At 41.9% G+C, this 22,688-nt stretch overlaps 1 protein-coding gene across 1 annotated transcript in view; it reads left to right on the top strand.

The window, feature by feature from the left end:
• LOC141004303 (leucine-rich repeat-containing protein 7-like) overlaps positions 1-22,386 on the top strand; it is a 23,546-nt gene extending 1,160 nt beyond the window's left edge. The window contains exons 2-16 of the mRNA XM_073475733.1: positions 794-905; positions 2,995-3,220; positions 4,806-5,309; positions 6,245-6,469; positions 6,552-6,783; positions 7,038-7,388; positions 7,592-7,864; positions 8,653-8,865; positions 10,530-10,697; positions 11,942-12,061; positions 12,330-12,537; positions 13,394-13,659; positions 14,740-14,832; positions 19,998-20,072; positions 22,276-22,386. Coding sequence (XP_073331834.1) covers positions 794-905; positions 2,995-3,220; positions 4,806-5,309; positions 6,245-6,469; positions 6,552-6,783; positions 7,038-7,388; positions 7,592-7,864; positions 8,653-8,865; positions 10,530-10,697; positions 11,942-12,061; positions 12,330-12,537; positions 13,394-13,659; positions 14,740-14,832; positions 19,998-20,072; positions 22,276-22,386 — 3,177 coding nt within the window. The remainder of the gene's footprint in view (positions 1-793; positions 906-2,994; positions 3,221-4,805; positions 5,310-6,244; positions 6,470-6,551; positions 6,784-7,037; positions 7,389-7,591; positions 7,865-8,652; positions 8,866-10,529; positions 10,698-11,941; positions 12,062-12,329; positions 12,538-13,393; positions 13,660-14,739; positions 14,833-19,997; positions 20,073-22,275) is intronic.
• Positions 22,387-22,688: the final 302 nt, after the last annotated feature.

The following is a 22,688-nucleotide window of genomic DNA, read 5'->3' on the forward strand; positions in this document are numbered from 1 at the left end:
GTCATTAATATAAGTATTTCACTTCTGGCCATTTAGTTGGATCATTCTAACAAGAAAAGCAAGGTAAGGAGAAGGGACACTGGGATAGATTGACAATGTTGAGTTTGTCAGTATACCTTCTCCTCTCTGGTAGATGAAGAGTGCTGATAAAATCCTTTGACGTGCTGAAATCTAACGTCTTTAGCCAGCGCCAGGCATTTTGTTAGTGTTTTAGCCTTTGGTTGCATCTCATGACACTCACTGTTTTCCCCTCTGGTGGGCGTAGTAATCAGAGTATGACGTGTTGCACTCTGTCTCTACTTGTGTTTATTAAGTTAATGTTTCTTGTTATCTGGCTAATAATTAAGTGTGATAGAAGACAGTTGCGAAGATGTTTTTTTTAAACATATTTATGAATCCTACATTGGTTATATCCATGTTTACCAGCAAGCGGTCTTCTTCTTCCCTGTCTTTGCTGGCACTTTGCTGTGTTTCTTGGTGTATTACCTCCACCTGTAGGTCAGGTTGGTAGGTGGTATAGTGTGAAACTATTGGCAGGAATGTGTATCTATATTTAGATAGACCAGCAGCTGTGAAATACTTGCCATATTACTGTGTATTTGATGCAGACTAGTCTTATATTTTTCAAATTTAGAGCAAATCTGATGACCTCTTTATTATACTTGACAAGTTTTTAAAATTTTAACTAGGTGATTCTTGCTACTGCTCATTTTTACATCTCAAGCTCATGTCAAGACTGTCATACTGAACTGCAGCCACCTGATGTGAACCTGTGGGCTTTGTCTCTCCATAGGACTCAATGGGCGGCTCTCCCAATGACATCCGTATCTCCGACATGAGGCCCACCCTGGTGGAGCCACCTATGTACAAACCAAAGGTGGTGCTGCTGGGGAAGGACAAGAAAGGTACAGTTTGATTACAGTATGTACAGCGAGACGGAGACAAACAGAACACAAAGAGGCTCATACTCGCAGACATGTGTGCACACATACACACATTTAATGTGGTCTATTGTAAAAGCGCTCCGGGGCATGTTGTAATAGTGTCCACTAATTAGTCCTGGTGGTAAGAGGATTAATTTCAGCACATAACAGACAGAAGGAGGGAATACCATAAACCTCTCTAGTGAATCTAGATTGTAGTCGTCAAGTCTCAAGCTTTTAGCTTTGACCCTTTTTTACTGATTTTGCCCAGAAGGCCTCAGTTTCATCACACTAAGGCAAGTCATTTTTATTAATGAGCCCAAAGCTCATTTTTCTGCCCTATCAAGATTCTGTGTTGTTTGAAATAATCTAATGCCTTGATCCCATTTACCGAACGAAACAAATTAGTATCTCTTCTCCGTGAGGAACTCTGTGTAAATAACTGAAACTCAAACGACTGTCCGTTTCGATGAGTGTGCATTTTTAATAAAAGATCTCATGGCAAAGTTATTAGGAAGCTGTCTTTAATTTGTTTTGTCAAGATCTTAATACGTTGGACTCATTGCCCTGCAGGTTTGATATTATTGGTATTTTTTCCTGCAACTGTTTTCTCCCTTCCAAAAGAGGTTCTTGATTTCAGTTGGACCAGTATGTTTAAATAAAGATTTTTAAAAACTGTTAAACCCATCTTTTATAACCAGGCCATGTGTTGCGTCAGTGCAGTGGACTCAATAATGTCCAAACATATAATGAGAGCACTACAGCAATCTGGGTTAAGGAAGAGCCGATAAGATTCAGAAAGGAATGAGATTCTTGTACCTCTCATCATGTGTAATACAGGATACAGGCTTCACTGAAATTCAGCCAAAACATCGGGCTGGACACACTGATTTAGTTGAAGCTTTATAAGCTTTTACATAGTTAAAAGTCTATCGTAATTTTTCTTCTTCTTCCCTGTGCTGCTTTGTATCCATCTAGATTGTTTTGGTGTTAGTTGCAGAGTTTTGGAGATACAGACAATAGTAGTCTGCCTTCTTGCAGAGCTCAAGGCAAAACAAAAATACTTCTCAATAATCTCAATAAGGTACAAGGTCAATTTATTACACAAGGGTTTAAAAAAAACTAATGTTTAGGTCATTTGTGCTACAGCCATGTCTATTTCCAGAAATCATGACCTGGTTACTGCAGATCATCAGCAGACCTTGTTGTGAGCAGTATCAGGTAGGAACTACTTTCTTTTTACCGAACGACCTATCACCACACAGAAAGAAGTGCGTGTCTACTCATGGACAAGAGGCTAGCTAACTAAGCTAACTAATCTAACTAACTTTACAGCTCAGCTGCACAGATGGCGTTAATGTTTATATGTTGCACTGTCACGAGCACAAGCATCTCGTGCATGAGTAGATGCATGCTTTCTTCTATGTGGTGACACAGTTGTCGGGGGTAGTTCAGTGGAAAGAAACCAGTTCCTACACGAAACTGCTCACAGCAAAGTCATGATTACTGTTGAGTTTTTCAAATGCACTGTTTTGGAGCTTTGAGTGCCACAAGCCAAGTGCCATCTAGTTCCATGATTTTCAGTAGAAGGCAGACATCTATATATTTACATCTCCAAAACTCATCTTACACCAAACAGTCTAAATGGATAAATAGCACAACAGGTGAGAGGAAAAATGTGTTTTTGATGTTGATATTGGGGGCAACCTTTTAAACACAAAACCATTCAGATGTTGAGTATCTTTGAAATTATCCATGTCCGTTCATTCTTTTGAGATGTCCATATTCATCATTCAGAAACCAATGAGCTGTTTACAAAAACTACTGTCAGCGTAGTTTTAAATGTGTGTGTGTTAGGTCGTCTGAACGTATTCTTAGATCTCTACCAACCCAAGCGATGTCTCTTGTGTTGTGACAGAGAAGATATCAGATATGATAAAATACAGGGTGATTTTTCCAGACACGACAAAGACACTTAGGCACTCGTACAAGAGGGCTATCAGAGAGAAGAGGATGTGACATTTCCACTGAACAGAGCTGTCTGTCTCTCTCTCTATCTGTCCCTGTCCAGAGTCGACAGATGAGGAGGTAGATAAGCTCCACTGTCTCAACCACAGCGGCTCCTCAGCCACCTATTCCGACTACTCTCCCTCACAGGGCTCCTCCGGCTCCTCCAACCCGCCCGCCAACGCACACTCACACTCACACACACACACACACTCTCACGCACATCAACACACTCCCGCCCTGCAGGCCCCCACCAAGGACCAGGCCCCTCAGACACACTGGACCAACAGGTATGCACACACACACACATGCCGGCTTCATGTTCAATTTCATCACCGTCCCTCCCTCTCACTATCTGTCATCTCTTCTTCTCTTTCCATCCTTCAATCTCCGCCATCTATCACCCATCTATCCAATCACTCAATCCATCCATCCTCTCCTCCCTTCATCTTTCTGTGTCTTTCTCATTTCTCTGCTCGCTCAGTCAAGGTCAGGGAGACTCATTATGAGGCTGCAGACTTGTGTTCAGGATTCTCTCTCTGTCCCTCCCTCAGCTCTCTTCTCCTTTGCTGTCCAGTCCAGTTTTTAGCACTATCTAGAGGATTTCTTTACACCAACACAAGAAAAGAAGCAAAGACGCTCGGTCCTTCTGTTGAAGTTGTTACCCTGATTGCAGTGATAAAGTCTGACAGTTTTGTAATGAAAAATAGCATCCAAAACTAATATAAATAGGGGTTCGGAGCTGTTTTGAGTTCTAATCAGAAATGTTGCAGCCATAAACAACAACAAACATCTCAACTTAAACTGCCTGCTATATTTATGATATTTTCAATATAGCCTCAGCGATGCTGAAGACTGGAGCCTGGAGCCAGTAACAATATAAGACCATTTTTCTACATCAACACATGACATAAACATACACTTTTAGTAAGAATCTGATGGCCATTCCCATGCTCACTTGTGTCTCATAAGTTGTTGCAGCAATTTTTGGGTTGATGCCATTTGTTACACAGAAATTTGACCATTTTTAAACACTTGAATTGATAAAAATGGCAGAAAATTCATCCAATGATACCACTACGTTCACGCTAGCTTAAAATTAAGCGTGCCACAGGCTCCGTCCCACAGGTCTCTTATCACTGCATTGGTAAAATTCTCCATTCATGTTTCTACAAGTATACAACCGTGAAAATGTGTGAAGGTTGATATAACAGTCATCATAACAGAACAAAAATGTAAGATATATGTTCACATTAGCCCCTGGACTGATCAAAAGACTAGTACGGTTTATAGCATACTAGCTGTTTGTTCTGAGTCCTCTGTTCCTTCCAACACCGGGTCTGAACAGATACACAAACAGTAACTGAACAGTAACTCTTTCCATCACTCCACCAATAGTACATATGTGATAACGTTAAAAACTCATTTCTTGTCCTGATTATTCTTGTGCCGTTCCTCGTTCTACTGAGCCCCAGCGGGTGAAAGCTGGCTTTGGTATTTTTTGACATTAAAGTTGTCATTTCACATGCCCTGGGGTGATGTACAGATCACAATCTGTGTACTTGTCCCTTTGTCTGTGTACTTGTGAAACATGTGGTATTTGCAAACTGCAAGTGCCAGTGAAGGAGGTTGAAGGCATTAATATTTTCTGTTCAAGGCTGCTCTCAGAAACATTAATTATAACAAGCATGGTTGTTGGCCAAATTGATCTTTCAGAGAGACATCAGAGAGAGGGAGACCAAGTTACACTGTTCCCAGTGCCCACTGGCTCTGATTACATATACAGCACATAATAATGTAATATGGCAGTTCAGTATAATTCATTTTATTATTTGCCACAGTATAATTTTTGTTTAATATGTTGTGTCTTTGTAGACTGGCTCAGTCATTCCCCAAGCCCATTGACTCCAAGCCCCTGCTATCTCAGAGAGAAACCCCTCCATCAGGAACCCTGCAGCAGCGCGGAGATCGACGTCCGCTGAGCGAGCCTTTTGATTGGTCCGAGGCCCCTCACTATGACAACACAGGTTTTGACGCAGAGGAGTCTCCTCTGGATGCTCCATCCTCTACTGGGAGTCAGGGAAACCCACCGCTGGGCTCCAAACCCCGCAGCCAGTCAACACATGGGCGCCGCCCCCTCCTCAGGCAAGAGCGAATCGTAGGAGTCCCTCTAGAGCTGGACACTCAGACGCTCCCCTTCCACAGCAACCAACGCTCCACTCCGGACAATGACCCACAATCCGGACCATCATCTCAGAATCCTTGGCAGAACTGGACCAGAACCCCCAGCCCACTGGAGGACCGAACCGCTTTTCCCTCCAAACTGGACATGACGCCCTCCTCCAGCCCCAACCCTGACCGCAAAGACATAGACTCAAGGTAACTGACTGGAGCTCCAACAGTCCCACAGTTATACTTGAAATGTGCATGTGTGTTTATGTGGAAGACTTCATGACCCTCAGGGTTTGCATGTTTTTTATTTCAACCAACGATTATGGCAGCATTTGTACCTTTTTTGTCTGGTTGAAGGTGCAGTGATGAGTCTATCCATTATATTCTTGGGTTAATATAGTAAATTACTGAGAACTAGTGCTCCATACCTTAGGTTCTGAAGCTTTCTAGCTTTGTCTTAATTCACTCTCAAATAGTGCTGAAGCAATCAGCTGATTAATCAACACATAATAAATAAAACATTTATGCTTGTTAACGAGCAATAATGCCAAAACATTTGCTGGGTCCTGCCTCACAAAATTCAACCATTTTCTGATTTCCTAACATTTAAATAATTGTAAATTGAATCTTTTACATTTCTATAATTTCTTCAGCATTGTCAATCTGTGAGTAGTGTAACTGCAGTACTATAAACCAGCTGATGTTGACTGTAGATGATCCACAGTCAAATTAAAACCTTAAGTCATCCCAGCGTGTGATTTATGTGCAAAAATCTTTGATGACGCTGCTGGACCCCTTCTTCATTTGTGACTAGGCCAACCTATGTTATTGTCATTTTAAGAATGATTTGAGGATAATACAAGATATGTATGACCTGTCGATAACTTGTTTATCATGACGGGCCGAATTCAGATGTCATTAGTCTGACCTGGTTCCAGGCCTCTGAATAGCCACCCACATTTTGTCAGCCGTTCAAATAGACTGACTAATAGAGTAGAAATTTAATGACTACTTATTAGGCCACTGTTTCCATGGTCTTGTCTTCTGCTTCAACTGTTAACTCTCACACTGCTCTAGTTCAGCTCATTCTTTGGGCTCATATTAGTGTAACACTCTGACCATCCCATTTTTTTTGCTCCAAGAATGGAGCAAGGTGCTGGGCCTTTACCTGGCAGCTGGACGTATCACAACAATCAGGGGGACCAGAACAGGAAGGATCAGTTAACCGTCAGCGGGGGCAACAAGGTGACTGTGGTGATGAGTAAAAGCTCAGACCGCCTGTCCCCTATGATGAGGGAGACGAGATCCAAGTTTAAGAAGTCACAGAGCATCGATGAGATTGACATTGGCTCCTACAAGGTTTACAGGTGGGTTTATTTTTCTTTAGAACAATAGGAATATCTCAGTAGGTCAAGTTGTATCTGATTTCTCTTACTGGTCTCGCTACAGTATTCCCATGGACAGCTACAGTTCATCCATCGAGCAGCAGACTAGTTTGGATCGTCCAGAGTTGCCTGGTTCCATGGAGCAGACCAGCATGTCCCGGTCACAGTCCGCCCCCATGTTAGACGATGAACTGGGCTTCCCAGGACACGGACACGGACACCAGAACCAGGGACAGAACCAAAAACCTGCCATCCCACAGAAGGCATACCACTTCGACCACAACTACAACCCCCAGGTTAGTAGCTTTCTTGGCCACTTGAGGGTGGTAAAAATCATCTCCTTTTAAATTGATATGGCTAACTTGTTATTGAAAAATTACTTCTTACACGTCCAGCTTTTATGGAACATTGTTTTCTTTTTCACAAAGCATTCAACAGGGCTCTATTAATATACACCTGTAGGGATTTAGTCAACAATATATCTGCTGTATGACAACAACAATGCCACATCGCTTTCATGGACTAACCGGTAACTGTTCTAACCAATCAGGTGACCATGGACCGTCGGGTCCCTCCCCCATTCCCCAACACACCAGACTATGTCAACCACTCATCGAAGGCCTTGGAGTACATCAATCAACCAGGGAAGACATTACCCAAGGAGCTGGTGAGCCCTCGGTATCGTGCATATCCACCACTGGAGATGTTTTCTTTCCCCCAATCGCCAATCAACCAGGATGGTCCGTCAAGCCAGCAGCAGCAGCCGATCCCATCGCAGCGCTCAAGGCCAGGGTTCTTGAGGAGAGCGGATTCATTGGTGAGCTCTACAGAGCTCGCTTTGTTCCGCAGAGTCCATGAGGCCCAGCAGGAGGCGCTGCAGGAAGCTCAGTACAGACAGCAGGTAGGAGATCTGCTCTCTGCAAAATTATGTTTATTTTTGTATCTGTGTGTTATAGTTGTGAGGCCATGACTGAGTACAAGAATATTTCTAGTAATGCTTCTCTGCTTCTGTCTTTAGACGTCAAATTAATTGTCACATGCACCCATCTATTAATTACCCTCTGTTATGTCACTGTATGTCTGATGAAGCTCTCCTCTCCTCAGGCGGACCCCCCTCTTTACAGTCGGGCTCTTGCCTACTCCACCCCCATGGAGCACTCTGCTGTCACCAACATAGCCGACAGTCAGAGCCAGATGATGCACAACAAGAGAAACGGTCGCTATGACGACGACTACCCCACCTACCAGGAACAGAAGAAGCCAATGATTGGTTATCCAACCAAGAGCTTGACTCAGCGCCGCCCCCTGTCTGCCAGGAGTTACAGTACTGAGACTTACGGAGCATCTCAGGTAGACCGTTCACAACAGATTCATCTGGTGATTATCAATTAAATATCTTCTTACATTACACCGTATGTATATGACTGAGTGGAAGTATTTTAATTAATCCATATTCTACCAATTATCTGGGTCCAGCTCATTGTAGCTGCAGACTGGGCAGAGTAGTGCACGTGTCCTTTGCCTCTGCCATATCCCCAGCTCCCAAGGCATTCCCAAGTCCATAAATAATCCCTTCAGCATGTTCTGGGTTTGCCTCAAGTCAGACTTTCCAAAAATAGCCACAGAGAGGTGTCCGGGAGCATACTGATCAGATTCGCACAGCACCTCGTCTGGCTCCTTCAGCATGAAGGAAACTATGAGCTTATGACTCAAGTCTTAGCTGTAACATCTTAGCCAAAGCACAAGGCCAGAAGTGAAGGTTGGAAAATACAGAACCTGCTCTGTAGAAAGCTTCACCTCTTCCCCATGATGGTCTAGTATAGTGTCTGTATAACTGCAGTCTTTGTGCTTATCTGCCTGGAAGTCTCATTTAACTCCCGCGACACCACAGGATACTTAGAATTACTACACTGTCTTATTACTGAATTTAACAGTGAGTTAAAATGAAAGGTGCTGAAAACCTCTGTGGACTTGAAGGGAACTGCAAGATTGGTGTTAATTCTCAATGGGTTGGTCACTGCTAGCAACCCTTTTCACATACACATAGGCATTTTTTCCATTGGCAATGCAAAAATCAAGAAAAATCAAGATCAGTGCAGCTTTCAATAAAATCAATGTATCACTGTCAAGCTCTTATCATATTTAAAACATAATTTTGTCCTCAGGCCCGTCCAGTGTCAGCCCGTCCTACCATGGCTGCCCTGCTGGAGAAGATGCCCCCTGACTACACTCTGGCAACCTGCCCCGAGAAACCATCTGATGACACCATCAAAGTAAGACCTGTCGTACCACAGAAACCTGAAGACATCACCTCCAGGATGCCTGCCGATTGGAGGCAACAGCTACTCAGGCACATAGAGGCCAAACGATTGGACAGGGTATGTCAGTGCAATACAGACACCCTTAAGAAGGAGTTACACACACTAACACACAAACACACAGCATTCGGAGGCCCTCCCTGTCTGTATCTGTGTAAGTCTGTGTTGTAAGGTTGACCAGATATGTGTCCGGCTGCATGTGTGTCCCATCCACACTGTCGCTCTGTCAGCCTGACCGACTACACACTCACTGCTCGATATTTGCAGAGGAAATCACATGTCCTTAGATATAACTCAACAAAATTAAGTGAAAAGTCATCCTGGATAATTCTAGTGGAATGTTTAAATGCAGCTACTGATGTAGGAAAGAGTGGAATCTTTAAACTAGTAGTAGAAATAGTTAAACTTTTTTGGAAATACTATATGCTATGACGTGGCAGAAGGTCAACAGGTTAGACGTCATTCTGGTATTTTTAACCCTGACCTAAAAATGACTTCTAGATACAGAAAGTTTTAGAATTGGTTGTGGTGTAATCCTTGGAGTCTGTCAGTGTCATGTCCACTGATGCATATCTGATAACATTTTGGAAAGGATCCCTCGACCTTTTTGGTAAATATTAATATCCTACTTGTTTCGCCAGAAACATCCGTTGTATGACTTTGGTGTTCTAACTTGTTAACAAAGTCACACAATGTAACACACATTTCAATTACCCCTTAATTTAGCAGAAATGGGACGGAAAACAAACTGCCAGCATGATGAAAGCTCCCTGACTCACTTGCTGTACAAATCTGTACAAAAACCAAACTGTGAAACATCCTCACATTAGCAATTGGACACTTTCCCAGTGAATAAGTAGTTCCATTGAATAACCCCTGCAGAAGCACAAGTTTCTGTTTCTACCCTTAGGTTTTTTACACAGATTAAACAAACAAGATACAGCACATTAATTAGGGAGCTTTAGAGGTGCTCATAGGCATACTATTCTACTTTTTGACGGAGCCAGACTAGCTGTTTCCTGTCTTTATGTCTCCTGGCTCAAGCTTTGTATTTACCTTGCAGACATGAGAGTGCAATCAATCCTCTCATCTAACTCTCAGCAAGAAAGTGAAGAAGCATAATTTCCAAAATGTGAAGCTAATTCTTTAATCAGAAAAGGTGCCTCAACAGACAAGACACTCAGAGGTAGTCGAGCGGAACAAAGCAGAATTGTAATAGTCTAGTCATACGGTGTTATGACCTCCTAGCCTGTCACATGGTGCAAACATATCTGCCTTGTCAGATCAAATCAAAACACATGATGCTGACGTTTGGACAGGGCTGTGGGATGGTGCTAAAATAATGCATTGAAGTGCATAAGTTTAACATGACCTAATAAAACCTTGTCGTTGTCAGTTTTCAGTTAGGGATCGGACTAATGTTTGTTTCCACAGATACATAACTAATTGAAAGACACACACTGATAGAATGAACTGATCCACCAGTTGTTGCTTGTATGACACAATGTTGTGTGTATTGACCGTTCACTAGCTAACATTTCTCTGTGCTTTCAGCAACTCTGCACTGTTGTTGTTGTTGTTGTTTTATCTGTGTTATTGATGTTTGTTTATTTGTTTGTGGAGCTCACAGTGTGTTGTCAAAACGCTGCCGGCCCGCTGTGTAGGCTCCGCCCCCCTCCCCTCTACATTCACCCATGTCATGTGATGTTGTCTTCTCCAATCAGAGTGGTGTCCTAAAGCACAACACGCTCACGCTGGGCATGCTCTGTCAGGGCGGGGGTCACGGCCAGGGGCGCAGCAGCACTTTGAACTTTAACCTTTACAATAACACTAAGCATGAGCCCCCTGCTGGCCGCTGGCTGCCACTACCTCCTCCTCCGTCTGCTAACGCTGTGAGTATCCCTGTGAGAACAATGAACCCTGGTACTGCTGTTATTACTGCACACATAGGTAATTATAGAGAATAGCTGCCACTGCCTCTTCACCCAACTGAAGCAACCATGAACTATTATTTAACCATGTCCCATTATTGCTATTCTGATTTAGATGAACTGGGTATGATACACTTTAGTTTGACTGAACATGGCTGAAAGACACTTAAATCGTATGTATAGCAGCAAATGATCAAATTCTGGTGATGGGTTCGTATTTAAAAAGTTTGGACCCAACATTAAACACTCCCCACCTTTCAAGGTTATCCAGACAACAGACACTGATTGACATTTTACTATACATTAGCCACAAGCTAACGAGCTACGGCTACAACCATGGGTGTGTCTGTGTGTTTACATTAAAGTCAACTCTCACTAAACTCAGCACTCACCCGCGACTCTGGTTCTCTGTCTTCTTTTTCCCCTTTCCTCTTTGTATTGTATGTTCATGAAGTATAGTTAATGTCCTTTCAGCAGTCAACATCACAGTGCATAAACACCCGACAATGGTGGTCACCTCTGCGGTTTGCTGCTGCAGTCAGGTTGATAAATGGAGTGAAGATAATTCCACTTTTTAATCCCAAAAGTTTAAAAAGTAATTTCTGAGCTCTCCTCCCGACGATACTAATCCGTTCAAGAGCAGAATCCGATGTGACTCCTGGTGCTTATTCCTCCACGAGGTCTAGCTTTGCTCCCAACTCTCTGCTTCAGAGTTGGCTCTGAGTTGCTGCAGTGGCTCAGCCTCCTGCACACAACACTCTGCAACTTTTTTATGCAGAGATTACATACTGTGAGGTTAATTATAAAGGTTTTTACTACATGCCACTCGATAAAAATAGAAAATAGTCACAGTTGTAAAGGCACTTCTAACTAGTAGCTAATGACATTTTTAATTCGATTGTTGTTTGTTTATCAGACCATATCGACAGATGGTAACATTGCACAACATATTACTTTATTTCACCTTTTTTTTTTTAGGATGTTATAGCCCTACAGTATGCATACTTAGTGCTGCAGTAAGCACTTCTGGAGATAGATAGTTGATTGCTGAGTCTTATATAACGGTTTCGGTTGGTGGCTGACCCAAGTCACCATCATGGGTCGGCCAACTCAGGTTGATACATGGATTAATTACTGAAGTTACAGTAAATGTTCCTTGTCAGTAATGGTCACTCTTTCTCTCTCTGTCTCTGTCTCTCTCTCAGACCCCCTCTCAACAGGCTGCCATGCTGGATAATGACCAGGAGGGGTTGTCAGGGAGCAACCAATGGGCTCCCTACTCACTTGGCAGGAGGGACGTCCCACCTGACAATCTCATGAAAAAGGTAGTAATGATTGTCTGATCAGTGAACCTTTTCATCTCAGTTATGTTTTGTTTAAGCAAGCCTATTTTACGCTAACAATCAATGTAGTGTCCTGTTAATTTGACAGGATTAAGCGTTACAGAGTCTCATTTTGCAGCAGACTTGTGAAAGTAGTCTTTGAGACTTTGAACTAATCAAGGAAATTGTCTATTTTTTTAGAATGCAAATAAATAAGCATCTCGAGTACACATTCCTCTGGATGTCTCACGTGCCCCTCCTCTGTCCACAGAATGCCCACCCCCACAACCCTTCCCACCAATCACACAACACACACATGATCGTCACCTCCTCTTCCTCCTCCTCGTCCACCACGCCTCATCGTGTGGTCGGGCAGCAGGTCTATGACGGCATGATGAACAAAGGGGGCCAGTACCAACCAGGGATGCCCTTGTCAGTAGTTCCCTCTGGGGGGCAGTACCAAGGCAACATGTCTCAAGGTAAATGGTATTAAATTCAAATATGGTTCATTTGTAGGAGTTAAAACTTTAAATGTGTGGAAGGAGTACTGTAGGATTGTTATAAAGAAAATGAAATGATTGGGGTTAGAAACAGACATCCAGTCATATTGTCACATCCAGTCACAGCATGAAATCTGAAACAAATTCCAAATCCATAACAATTAAAATTAATCAAGAGTCATGAAACCTAAACAGACCAGGGATTACCACTGGCATTTGTGAGCCAGTTAGCATAGCCTGGTGCCCTTGTTTTATTGAACTACTACTGTGAATTAAGTGTGTTTCCACTGCAGGGAGCAGTGTCTAAATTATGTTCCTGTAACATTATTTTAGCCCCCAAAAAGTCACTGCTCGGAGGAAGTACTTTCTAAAAGTGCAAGGTTTGGGCTTGCAGCACTGAACATCTCTTATTTGTCACGTACTTGCAGCTTTTATTTCAGCCTCCGCTGGAAGCAAATTTGTTTTTTGTTCATCGTGCATGAACACATTAACATGGAGATACAGAAAAAAGTGCAGGACAGACTCTCTCTGCTTTACATGGCATCATTGATGACATGTAAAAACACCCTTCCGGTTACTTTGTGTGGCAACACAGCTGGATAGGGTGTTTTTTTCCTGTCTTATATGTAGTTTAAGGTACCGTGGCTTGAAGAGTTTTATCAAAATTTGGCCCAGTAACCAAATTGGAAAGCCACTAATAGTACATTAATTGGTAAGTGTATAATGAAGTATGTGTGCCATGCGTCTCAAATCAACAGCCTTCACATTAATCTATTGTAGGAAGTCTCATTCAGAATGTTTGAAGCGACCAGTTTGTTTTGTTTTTTGTGTCCAGGCCATTCTGTTCCTGGACAGGGTTACCCCGGCTCCGGCCTGTCCATGGCTATGTCCCCGTCTGGGAACCAGCCCCAGTACAACCCCCATTCCTCCCACACCTCCCATCAGCCCTCCCTCCCTGCCACCAACCCCCAGTACCACGGCAACCAGGGCATGGTCCATAGCAACCAGGTTGTCATGACCCACACCAACCCACGGCCCCAGAGCGCTCGCTGCCTGTTGCAGACTAAAGGCCAGAAGAGCACGGATGGTTTCCAGGAACAGGTATCTGTCTGTCTGTCTGTATCACCATCTGTCTGTACGTCCGGCACTATCTTGGAGGTCTGTTTGAAAATGATGCTCAGATGATGGCTAAATATATAGTAACTAGGTTAGAGAGGATATTAGTTTTGTGGATGTTACACTAAAAGTAAAGGTGAAAGATTTTAAAAGCTGTGACAGAGTAAACTGACTGTAGATTTCTTCAGCTGTGGCTCTGCTACAAAACAGGTGTTGTATTTAAAAGAGTCAGCACAGCTAACCTGAACAATGTTGCTGTATCAATCAGTTAAATCAGTCTGCCTGGTGTGATTCAAAACACTTCACCAATGAGTGATGGGCGGATAATAAGACTATATAAACACACAGCTCACAAGCAACAGAGCAACAGAAAAATGGAAAAAGGGAAATAATACAAGATGCAGATGGCAAAAACCAACCTGCAAGCTGAACATAGTAGTGGTTAAAGCTAACTAACTAGCCAGATCCGATGTGTTAACAACAGGACATGATGGTTACCAGATCACATGTTCACGCTGGCAAGTAGATTTAGAAGGTTCCACATAAGGCTGACAAGCTGTTACCTAAAGGACACAAAGTATTATAGTAAATGGGACATTTCAGTGTAATTTTAGCCACCTAACAGCAACCGTTTGTGAAGAAGCAGGTCTAGAAAAAGCCGTGGAGGCGTAGTTCTAAATCTGAGATATTTCACAGATGGAGAACAGTGTACCAGTTTAGGTAGGAACATGAAGTCATTCACACCACCCGGATCAGCTGATCTTCCTGCAGGGTTTTGTTTTTCCCTTCCTAGTATTAGACGGCTTTCATTATGCCAAATTGAGAAACTCTGACAAGGATATTTGTGGCTCCATTGTTGTTGCCAGAGAACTGAGGACCTCCAATATAGCTGCCAAAACGTGTCACACATCACATGAAAGCACTCTTCCACTGTTGTGCATGTTGTCTACTCTCTGCTTGTGTAGAGATTTGTTATGATCTTTGTATTTCACTTTCACTTGTGTTTCTTTCTTTTCTTTTTTTGTTTTTTCTGTCTTTCCTTTTCTCCTCGTCCTCTCTCTCTAGTTGTGTGTGAGAATAGAGAAGAACCCTGGTCTTGGTTTCAGTATCTCTGGTGGCATCAGCGGCCAGGGGAACCCCTTCAAACCCTCCGACATGGTACGACCCGACCCGGCCTGCCAGCCAATCACAGCCTCCCCGGCTTTACCTCAGAGTTGCCATGGAAACTGCTGCTCGTTACCGCAGTCTTTCGTCTATCTGTCCGTATGTCTGTCTGTCTCTCGGGCAGCAGTTGACTTGGTTAACTTTGAGTCTGTGATCTCATACTACAGACTGTTGGAAAACAGCAGTTTATGATTTGAATAGGTGAAGAAACCTGAGGTGTGATACAATACTTAACCTCTCGAAACATTTGAAGTCACTGTTAGCATCACCAAACATGACGGAAGACCTCAGAGAAATGATATCTGAGTTTGGCAAGGTATATTGTTAGAACTGATAGCACACGCTATGCACGTACATCTCATTAATAGTGTGTTTTGTGTGTTTGGTTTATTCTCAGTGTCCTTGTCTCCTCCGTAGGTCTCTTGGAAAATTAAGTTACAGCAATAGACTTGAATATTTCAGTATTTATAAATAGATGTGTGCCCACGTGCATACATGATGTGTTATTGCAAGATATGCCAAACTCTTTTATCATTTCTACTTTTGGGTTTGATTCTGTCAGTGTGTGCCTGCACTAAGAGCCTGTTGGGGTTGCAGATCCCCCGGGCCTGCTGCACATGGCAGTCTGTCCTAGAAACATGCTGCTATAGTCAGTCTAAAGGAGCGAGGCTGCTCGCGGAGCTCTGACAGCTATTTTAGGAAGGCTGCTTTAGTTCTGGGACACCGTGGGTGATTTTAGATGTTCGTCACTTTGATCTAGGGATGGGAAGTATGGCAGATTTTACTGACTGTTATTCAGATGTTGAGTAACTGACGAGACAGCTGGTCTATAAATAGAGAGCTTACAAGAGGAGTTCTTTAAACAGGCAGCCTCTGCACAGCCCATGTGACAATGGTGAATTAATTTAAGTCGGGGGTGTGAAGTGATAATACAGAAACTGTCAATTCATCATTTTAACTTAAGTTTTATGTAGACAAGTAGTGACTCAGTTGCTGATGTGCAGTTATTTAATCATTCCCATGTCTATTTGTATCCATAAAGCTTCCACCAGCTGCAGTTTGTCCATTATTAACACCATGTTAGAGAGACTGCAAACAGAGTTGATGCAGTTTAGCATTCTCAAGTGATTCTCCTCAGCATATTGTCAAGTAATTACATTATACATGCAGCATATTTGAACAGTATATAATAGTATATTAGATATGATATAGGTGTAGATATAGACAGACTAAATGGATATTGCAGAATACTTTGCAATATAACACATTTACCTTTACCATGCAGCTTTTTTAAGTTTCAGTGAAATGTAAACAGTGATGTTAACTGTCAGTCACCTGCTGATCCTCTGGGTATCTGCAGTGATGTCAGTGAACATGAAATGTTTCATGTGTTTAGTTGTGCCGGGCCGCACCTGAGATGGACCTTATCCGGCTAACCAATGGCCAACCAGTGATGACCCCCTTCCACCCCTCATACGAGCGTGTGTTGCGAGACTCAACTCATTTCTGTGCAGGAGACCAGAGAGAAGGACGTGTTTAAAAGCTTTGTGTGTTCATCTCTTAGTACTTTTGTAACTTCTGACTGAATCTCTTTAGTTTGTCTCCTGTGTCACTGTTTCTACTTTCAGACATCTGCTTTATTTGACTTTTTCATCGTGTTTGCTTTCAGCTGTTTTAGGAGTCGTGTTAACTCACGGCTGGTGGAAACCCAACATTTCCTGATTTTGCTGCTTCCTAGTAAAGGCTTTAAAAAACTAGATAACAGAGGACTTTTATTTATTGTAACAATATTTATCAAAGAATTAGCATAGCTTTGTTAGCTGCGATTCTTCGATAAAAACGCGGGGAGGAAGAACAGCCGCTCCTTTGACCACTATTCAAGACAAGCGCATCATGATCTAAATACAAACCCTCAAATGGGTAGCCCTGTTGTAATAGAAGTGCAAATCCCTACTGCGCTGGACTGACTGCTGAGCCAAGCCGAGTCAAGCTGAGCCAGCACATGTGTAGGGAAAAGGCACATTAGCTGGTTGGATTGGGAAGGTTTAGGTAAGGGGAGTGAGATTTGTGGAAATATTATCAGTGGAAGTCAATCAGGGGCAAAGTAGGGTGGGTTAGGCCTTCATAATCCTTGGGGGTGAGGGGATATATGTATATACATCGTGGCCTCCACAGGGTCACACTTCTATCTTCCTTCTGTCAGGGTCACCATGATTCAAAAACAGCTTTTATCTGTCACCACCAAATTTCCTTTGAATCACCTTGTCCTTTCTCTGTCCCACTTGTTATTTCCATCCACACATGTGAGACATCTTAGCCGTAGGTTCCTTTCATTTTTTCAATGGCTGTCAATTCACAGCAGTTTTAGCTCAAACAAATGGTGATGCCTTTGATTTTGGTTTGTATCATCTTTTCTTAAGCTACTTACGTGAACTCACTTGGGTTTATCCAATATTTATCTACATATACAGGTACATTTGTGACTATTTGTCAGAGCAGACTTTGCCATTTCAATCTTCTTTTTCCCTTAATTAAGGGCAGACTTAAGACTAAATTGAGCCAGGGTTTAAATAGTTAAAAAGGACTGTATCAAAACAGCTTGACTGATAAATTATACATCTGTGGCTCTGATCCCTGTAGCCTACTGCAGCCACCGCTGGTCCATAGGACTGTGGCTCCCCCTTGTGGTCAGCTTGTTGTGTGCATCCATCCTCTGATTTATCTGGGCTGGAAAATCACTTGTAGCCCAGATTAATCAGTGAGCTTTATTTTTGTAATACATTCAAAAATGGTTCAATCCTTTTTATTATAGGTTATTTTAATTTTATTCACTCATTTCAATTCAGCCATTTTAAATAATTCCCTATAAAAAAGTGCATATTTGTTGTTCAGATGACTGAAACTATAATCCTAAACATAACAAAAGCTTTTAGTGTTAAATCATCTGTAAATAAATAAATCTCCTTCTTCACATTTTTTTTTACTTTTAAATACAAATAATTCTTATCATCTTCCTTAAAATATCTAATCTATTTGAATGTATTTCTTTTACAGACACAGAATAATCTTCCAAGACCTAATTCAGATAGACTAATGATTTACAAAACAGAGTTTCCTTACCACAATGTATCTAGCAAGTTGTTTCGATCCATCAAGTTTAGATCCTCCAGTGATTTCCTAATGTTTCGCAATCCTTTGCGAAACCTGCTAGAAGTCATTATTAGTTTCAATAAAAAGAAATGGGATTGAGCTTCTAAGTTCGACTTAAAAAAACATCTGTGGGGCACTAAGCTACTGGGTTAGTTTCACTTCTGGCTAATGAGGATTTGGGGAGTAAAGACGGTGACTCAGTGCCGGTATTGACAGGAGTGGGATCCCCGGCTTTGATGTATTAGCTTCTCTGGCTCGGTCTAAGAACAGAAGACAGGGTTTTGAGGAACAGAACATGGACATTTACTCAGATCTGTGTCATGGATGTTTAAAAATCGACTTTTCTGTTCCTGCTGTTGCTTAATGTGCTGTCTTTGCACACTGAGCTGCCATCAATAACACACTGACATCTGTATTAACACTGAGCTGCAAAGACCTTACCCCCATTATTGTCCTTTGTCTGAAACTGACCACTAACATCAGCCCACTTGTGTAGAAATAAGTTTATGAGCTTGTGGTCAAACTTAAAGGATGAGTTCATCCAGAAATGTAAATCAAGCGTGATCTACTCACCCACGTGTTGATGGAAAGTCGGGTAAAGTTTCATAGTCCACAAAACACAAAATCATCACTGTTGTAGCTAAACTAAAGGCACGCACCTCAACTGAAGTGGGTGCACAAGCTTGATTGCAAGTCGAGGTTGTAAATAATGTCTTTTCAAATCAATTTCGGATTTTTGGGCTTCTGGAGACTTGGATGACGCCTGTATGGTATGGAGCCATCACATTTTGAAACGAGTCCCTGTCTACTTCAGTTGATTAGGAGAATACTTCAACGCTGTTTTGTGTGAAGCTCCAGAAATGTTTTGTGGACTACAAAATTGACTCCATCGGCATGGGGATGAGTAGAAAATGCCTTAAATATTTGGGTGAACTGTATTTTTTACAGCAATACCTTGAAATTAGTTACATTTCTGAAATCAGAAATTTTGAAAATGGAAGGTTTTTGCAGGGCATTGCAGCTTTGTGTGCAAGTGTGTAAATGTTTAATTGTTGTGACTAACAGTTTTCAGCTGCTTACAATCACATCTGTAATATACTGTGAGCTCCATATGTCGTTACGTATTTAAGTCGTGAATTCACTGACACGATCCAAATATGAATAAAAGAAGTTGATGTGCGCTTTTTGCATACAAAATGAAACCATTTCAAAGCCACGTTATGTAAATCATTTGATTTTGTACACATATGAAGCTCACTGTATAAATCCCAGTGTAATTAAACTAACACTTCTGATATAAACACCTCTTTAACATGCAATATATGTGTTTGTTCTTACATTCACTCAACTGGTGTCACTTGTGGCACATTAATCTGTTAAACTCACTGTTGTGTGTTCAACACGTGCACTGCCTGTTGAACCATGTTGAGGTCATACAGCTGCATCGTCCCACACTTTCTGTGTTCAAAAACATCTTTCAGCTCTCAGTGAAAAGATGTTGGTGTTTTTACAATCTCTGCCTTGGGTTATTGAGGGAAAATATGGGGGATGAAATATCTTCTGCCCTCCCCGCCACCTACTTCTTTCCTCTAGTCAGTATCCATCCCACACCTATTCTTCTTCCCCTATTCTTTATATATTTATTGTATATCTATTTTCTCTCTTTCTAACATCATGTCTATCTATGCCAAGTCCTTATCTGTACATACAGATGATAAACCATTTTGTCTTTTTGGGAGGATGTATCACTCAGCTTCTGTAAATTTTAAGATGGATGCCAATAGGAAGTAAACCCAAGTACTTCAAATGGCTAAAATTCTATCATCATGCATTGCATGCCTCTCTAAATTTAGAACAAAGAGAACGCATTGGTGAAATTCCCATATATTTTTGGCAGAAATGTGATTTTTTTTTAGGGGGGTGGATGATGAGATGAGAATGAGAAAGGCAAAGATTCTAAACCATCGTGTCCCTGTGTTGTCCTAACGGTGTATCATTTTGACTTATAGGGTATCTTTGTTACTAGGGTACAGCATGATGGGCCCGCCGCCTCTGCCCTGCAGCCCGGAGACAAGATACTGCAGGTAACGTCCTCTCACTCATCAACAGATGGGCCAGAAACAGCCTCTCCCTCCCTAACCCTTCCCTTATTGTATAATCAGTGTGGCAGGCAGAGCATTTGGTAGGAAAACACAGGCACACTTTACTTTCTCCAACAGAGGTGCACAAACACTGATTAGCTGCAGTGATTGAGCAACAGATCACAAATCAACAAAAGTGTTATCGTACTGGATGCTTTTATTTAGCGTACAAGAGTGTATCAGACTTAAGCATTTCACTGCCTGTAAATCCTGCATTTGTGTTTACCTGTTGGTTCAGAATTCCGGCATGACGCCCCCCTCCCCATACATTCATTATTCGCCATGAAAGATTTTGAGCCAAAGATCACAGGGATAATATTTTGTTTATAATGTTTTTATCATTATGAAACTGTCAAATTAAATCCAGAAAGCTAGGAAACAATGCAAAGGAGCAGTTCACCCAAGAAAAATTATATATTATTATAAATTATTATATTATTATAGGGATGCACGATACGGATTTTTTTTCTCCTTCTTCTCACAGCCAATGAGGATACCAATAATAATTATAATTTCACATTTTTGTATTTTAAATATGAGTTCATAAACTGTAGTTGATGCACCCCTGAGGGTAAAAAGGCTCAGATGTAGTGGGCAAAGATGGATGATTATAAGTCTTATTGTGTTAAACCCATAGACTTTTTCCCTCCTCTCTGAGCACTTGCAGAACACGTATTGCAAGTTACAATTGTGTTGTCTTCTTCTAAACATGAAAAACAACGGCCACTCCAGCGACGACATGTGTGGCTCTTGTCTACATTGCGTGGCTCTACACAGGTGCAGCCGCGCTACGTCATGAACGCGACCGCAGCATTGTTGTTCTTCTTCTTCTCTGTGTTTACTGGCGGCTGGCAAACCAACTTTAAAGGTGCATACCGCCACATATTGTGTGTAAATGCTGCACTTGTTAAGTCAACTAAAGCAATTTGGCTTCGTATTGTCGGTTCTATTTATCAGCTCTAATTTCATTATCCGCCAATAATCGCTAATGTAAATTTTCCATTAACGGGCTGATAATTTATCGGTCGATCTATATCGTGCATCCCATAGTTTATTATCCACTCTACCCATGCCAACAACAAGTTGAGTGAAGTTTTCTGGAGCACTCTCCTAAACAACTGAAGTAGATGAGGATTTGTAAAAAAAAAAAAAAACAACTAAAAAAAACACATAAAATTGCTCCAGACAGGTCATTCAGCGAAAATCCAAGTCTCCAGAAGTCCCGAGATACCAAAATGATTTGAAAAAAAATGATTTACAGCCTTGTTGCGCGGTTGAGCTTCTGAACCCACTTCAGACAGGGTGCATATTACGACTTATAGCTTACCAACTGTAAATGGCGTCTTTTTCAAATCTATTCATGATGACCGGGCTTTTTGAGACTTGGATTACACTGGATGAGCTGTATGGAACCATTTTGTGTTTTTTAATTAATTAAATATTACAATGCCAGTTATTTTTCACTGTCGTGGAGCCCTAAATCACATTACTAGACTGTTTCTCTTAAATGTACAGTAAGTTGTGAAAAGTAAACAGTGCATTCTGATTTTAACGCTCAAATGATGTATTGTAACACCTTAAAGAGATACCTTCCCAGATGTGACAATAGTTATTGAAACAAGTTCTACCTCCCATGTAAATCTATAAAATATAACCAATAAACAGCAATTAAATATAAATATTAAGTTTATTTATATCTTCACTGTAGCTGTTATTTCAAAGTAGTAGTAGAATTAAGCACACAAGGAACTGTACAAGTCAAAATGAGATGTCAGTGTTTTACCATGACAGATTTAAACCCCCCCATATCACCCTCCATCTCTCACTCCTCTCATGTTTCCCTCCCCTCTCCTCCCCCGTCATCTTCTCTCCACAGATGTACAGTTTAGCTGGATGAACTCATCTAAAAGCCCTTTTTTGTCTTTACCCCCTTTCTCTCTACAGCATGACTGTGTAGCTCCTACTCTCCTCTCTCTTTTCCCCAACAGTGATGTGTTACTGAGATAATGATGGCAGTGACCCTCCATCCTTGCACAAACACACGCACGCACACACACACATGTATGGATATACTGCACACACATACATCTACACATACATGCACACACACACATGCTGTTGACTGTGCTGCGTGTTTGCCTTGCAGGCTAACGGACATAGTTTTTTACACATGGAGCACGAGACAGCCGTCTCTCTGCTGAAGAGTTTCCAGCGGACGGTGGACTTGACGGTTCTGAGAGACAGCAGCACGCGCTAAAAAATAGTTTTATAACAAACAAACAAACAAACACAACAACGCTTCTCTACTCTGCTCATCGCCATCCCACGCCACCCCACCTGACCTCCGCTGGAGGCTTGTGGAACTGAAAAATGAGCCGCCTTTTTTACCTTTTTAAGGGAACACACAGACGTTTATTTGCCTATTGCTGGACCAAAGGCAAATACTAGTGCCAAATGTACCATAGGAAACATATCGGCTCTTCTGTCTACCGGCGGTCAGGGACCTGATCGACGACTGGACAGACCACAAGAGGACTCTACACTCTGAGTTCCTACAGG

This window comes from Pagrus major, chromosome 11, assembly GCF_040436345.1.
Source record: "Pagrus major chromosome 11, Pma_NU_1.0".
NCBI classification, from domain to species: Eukaryota; Metazoa; Chordata; class Actinopteri; order Spariformes; family Sparidae; genus Pagrus; species Pagrus major.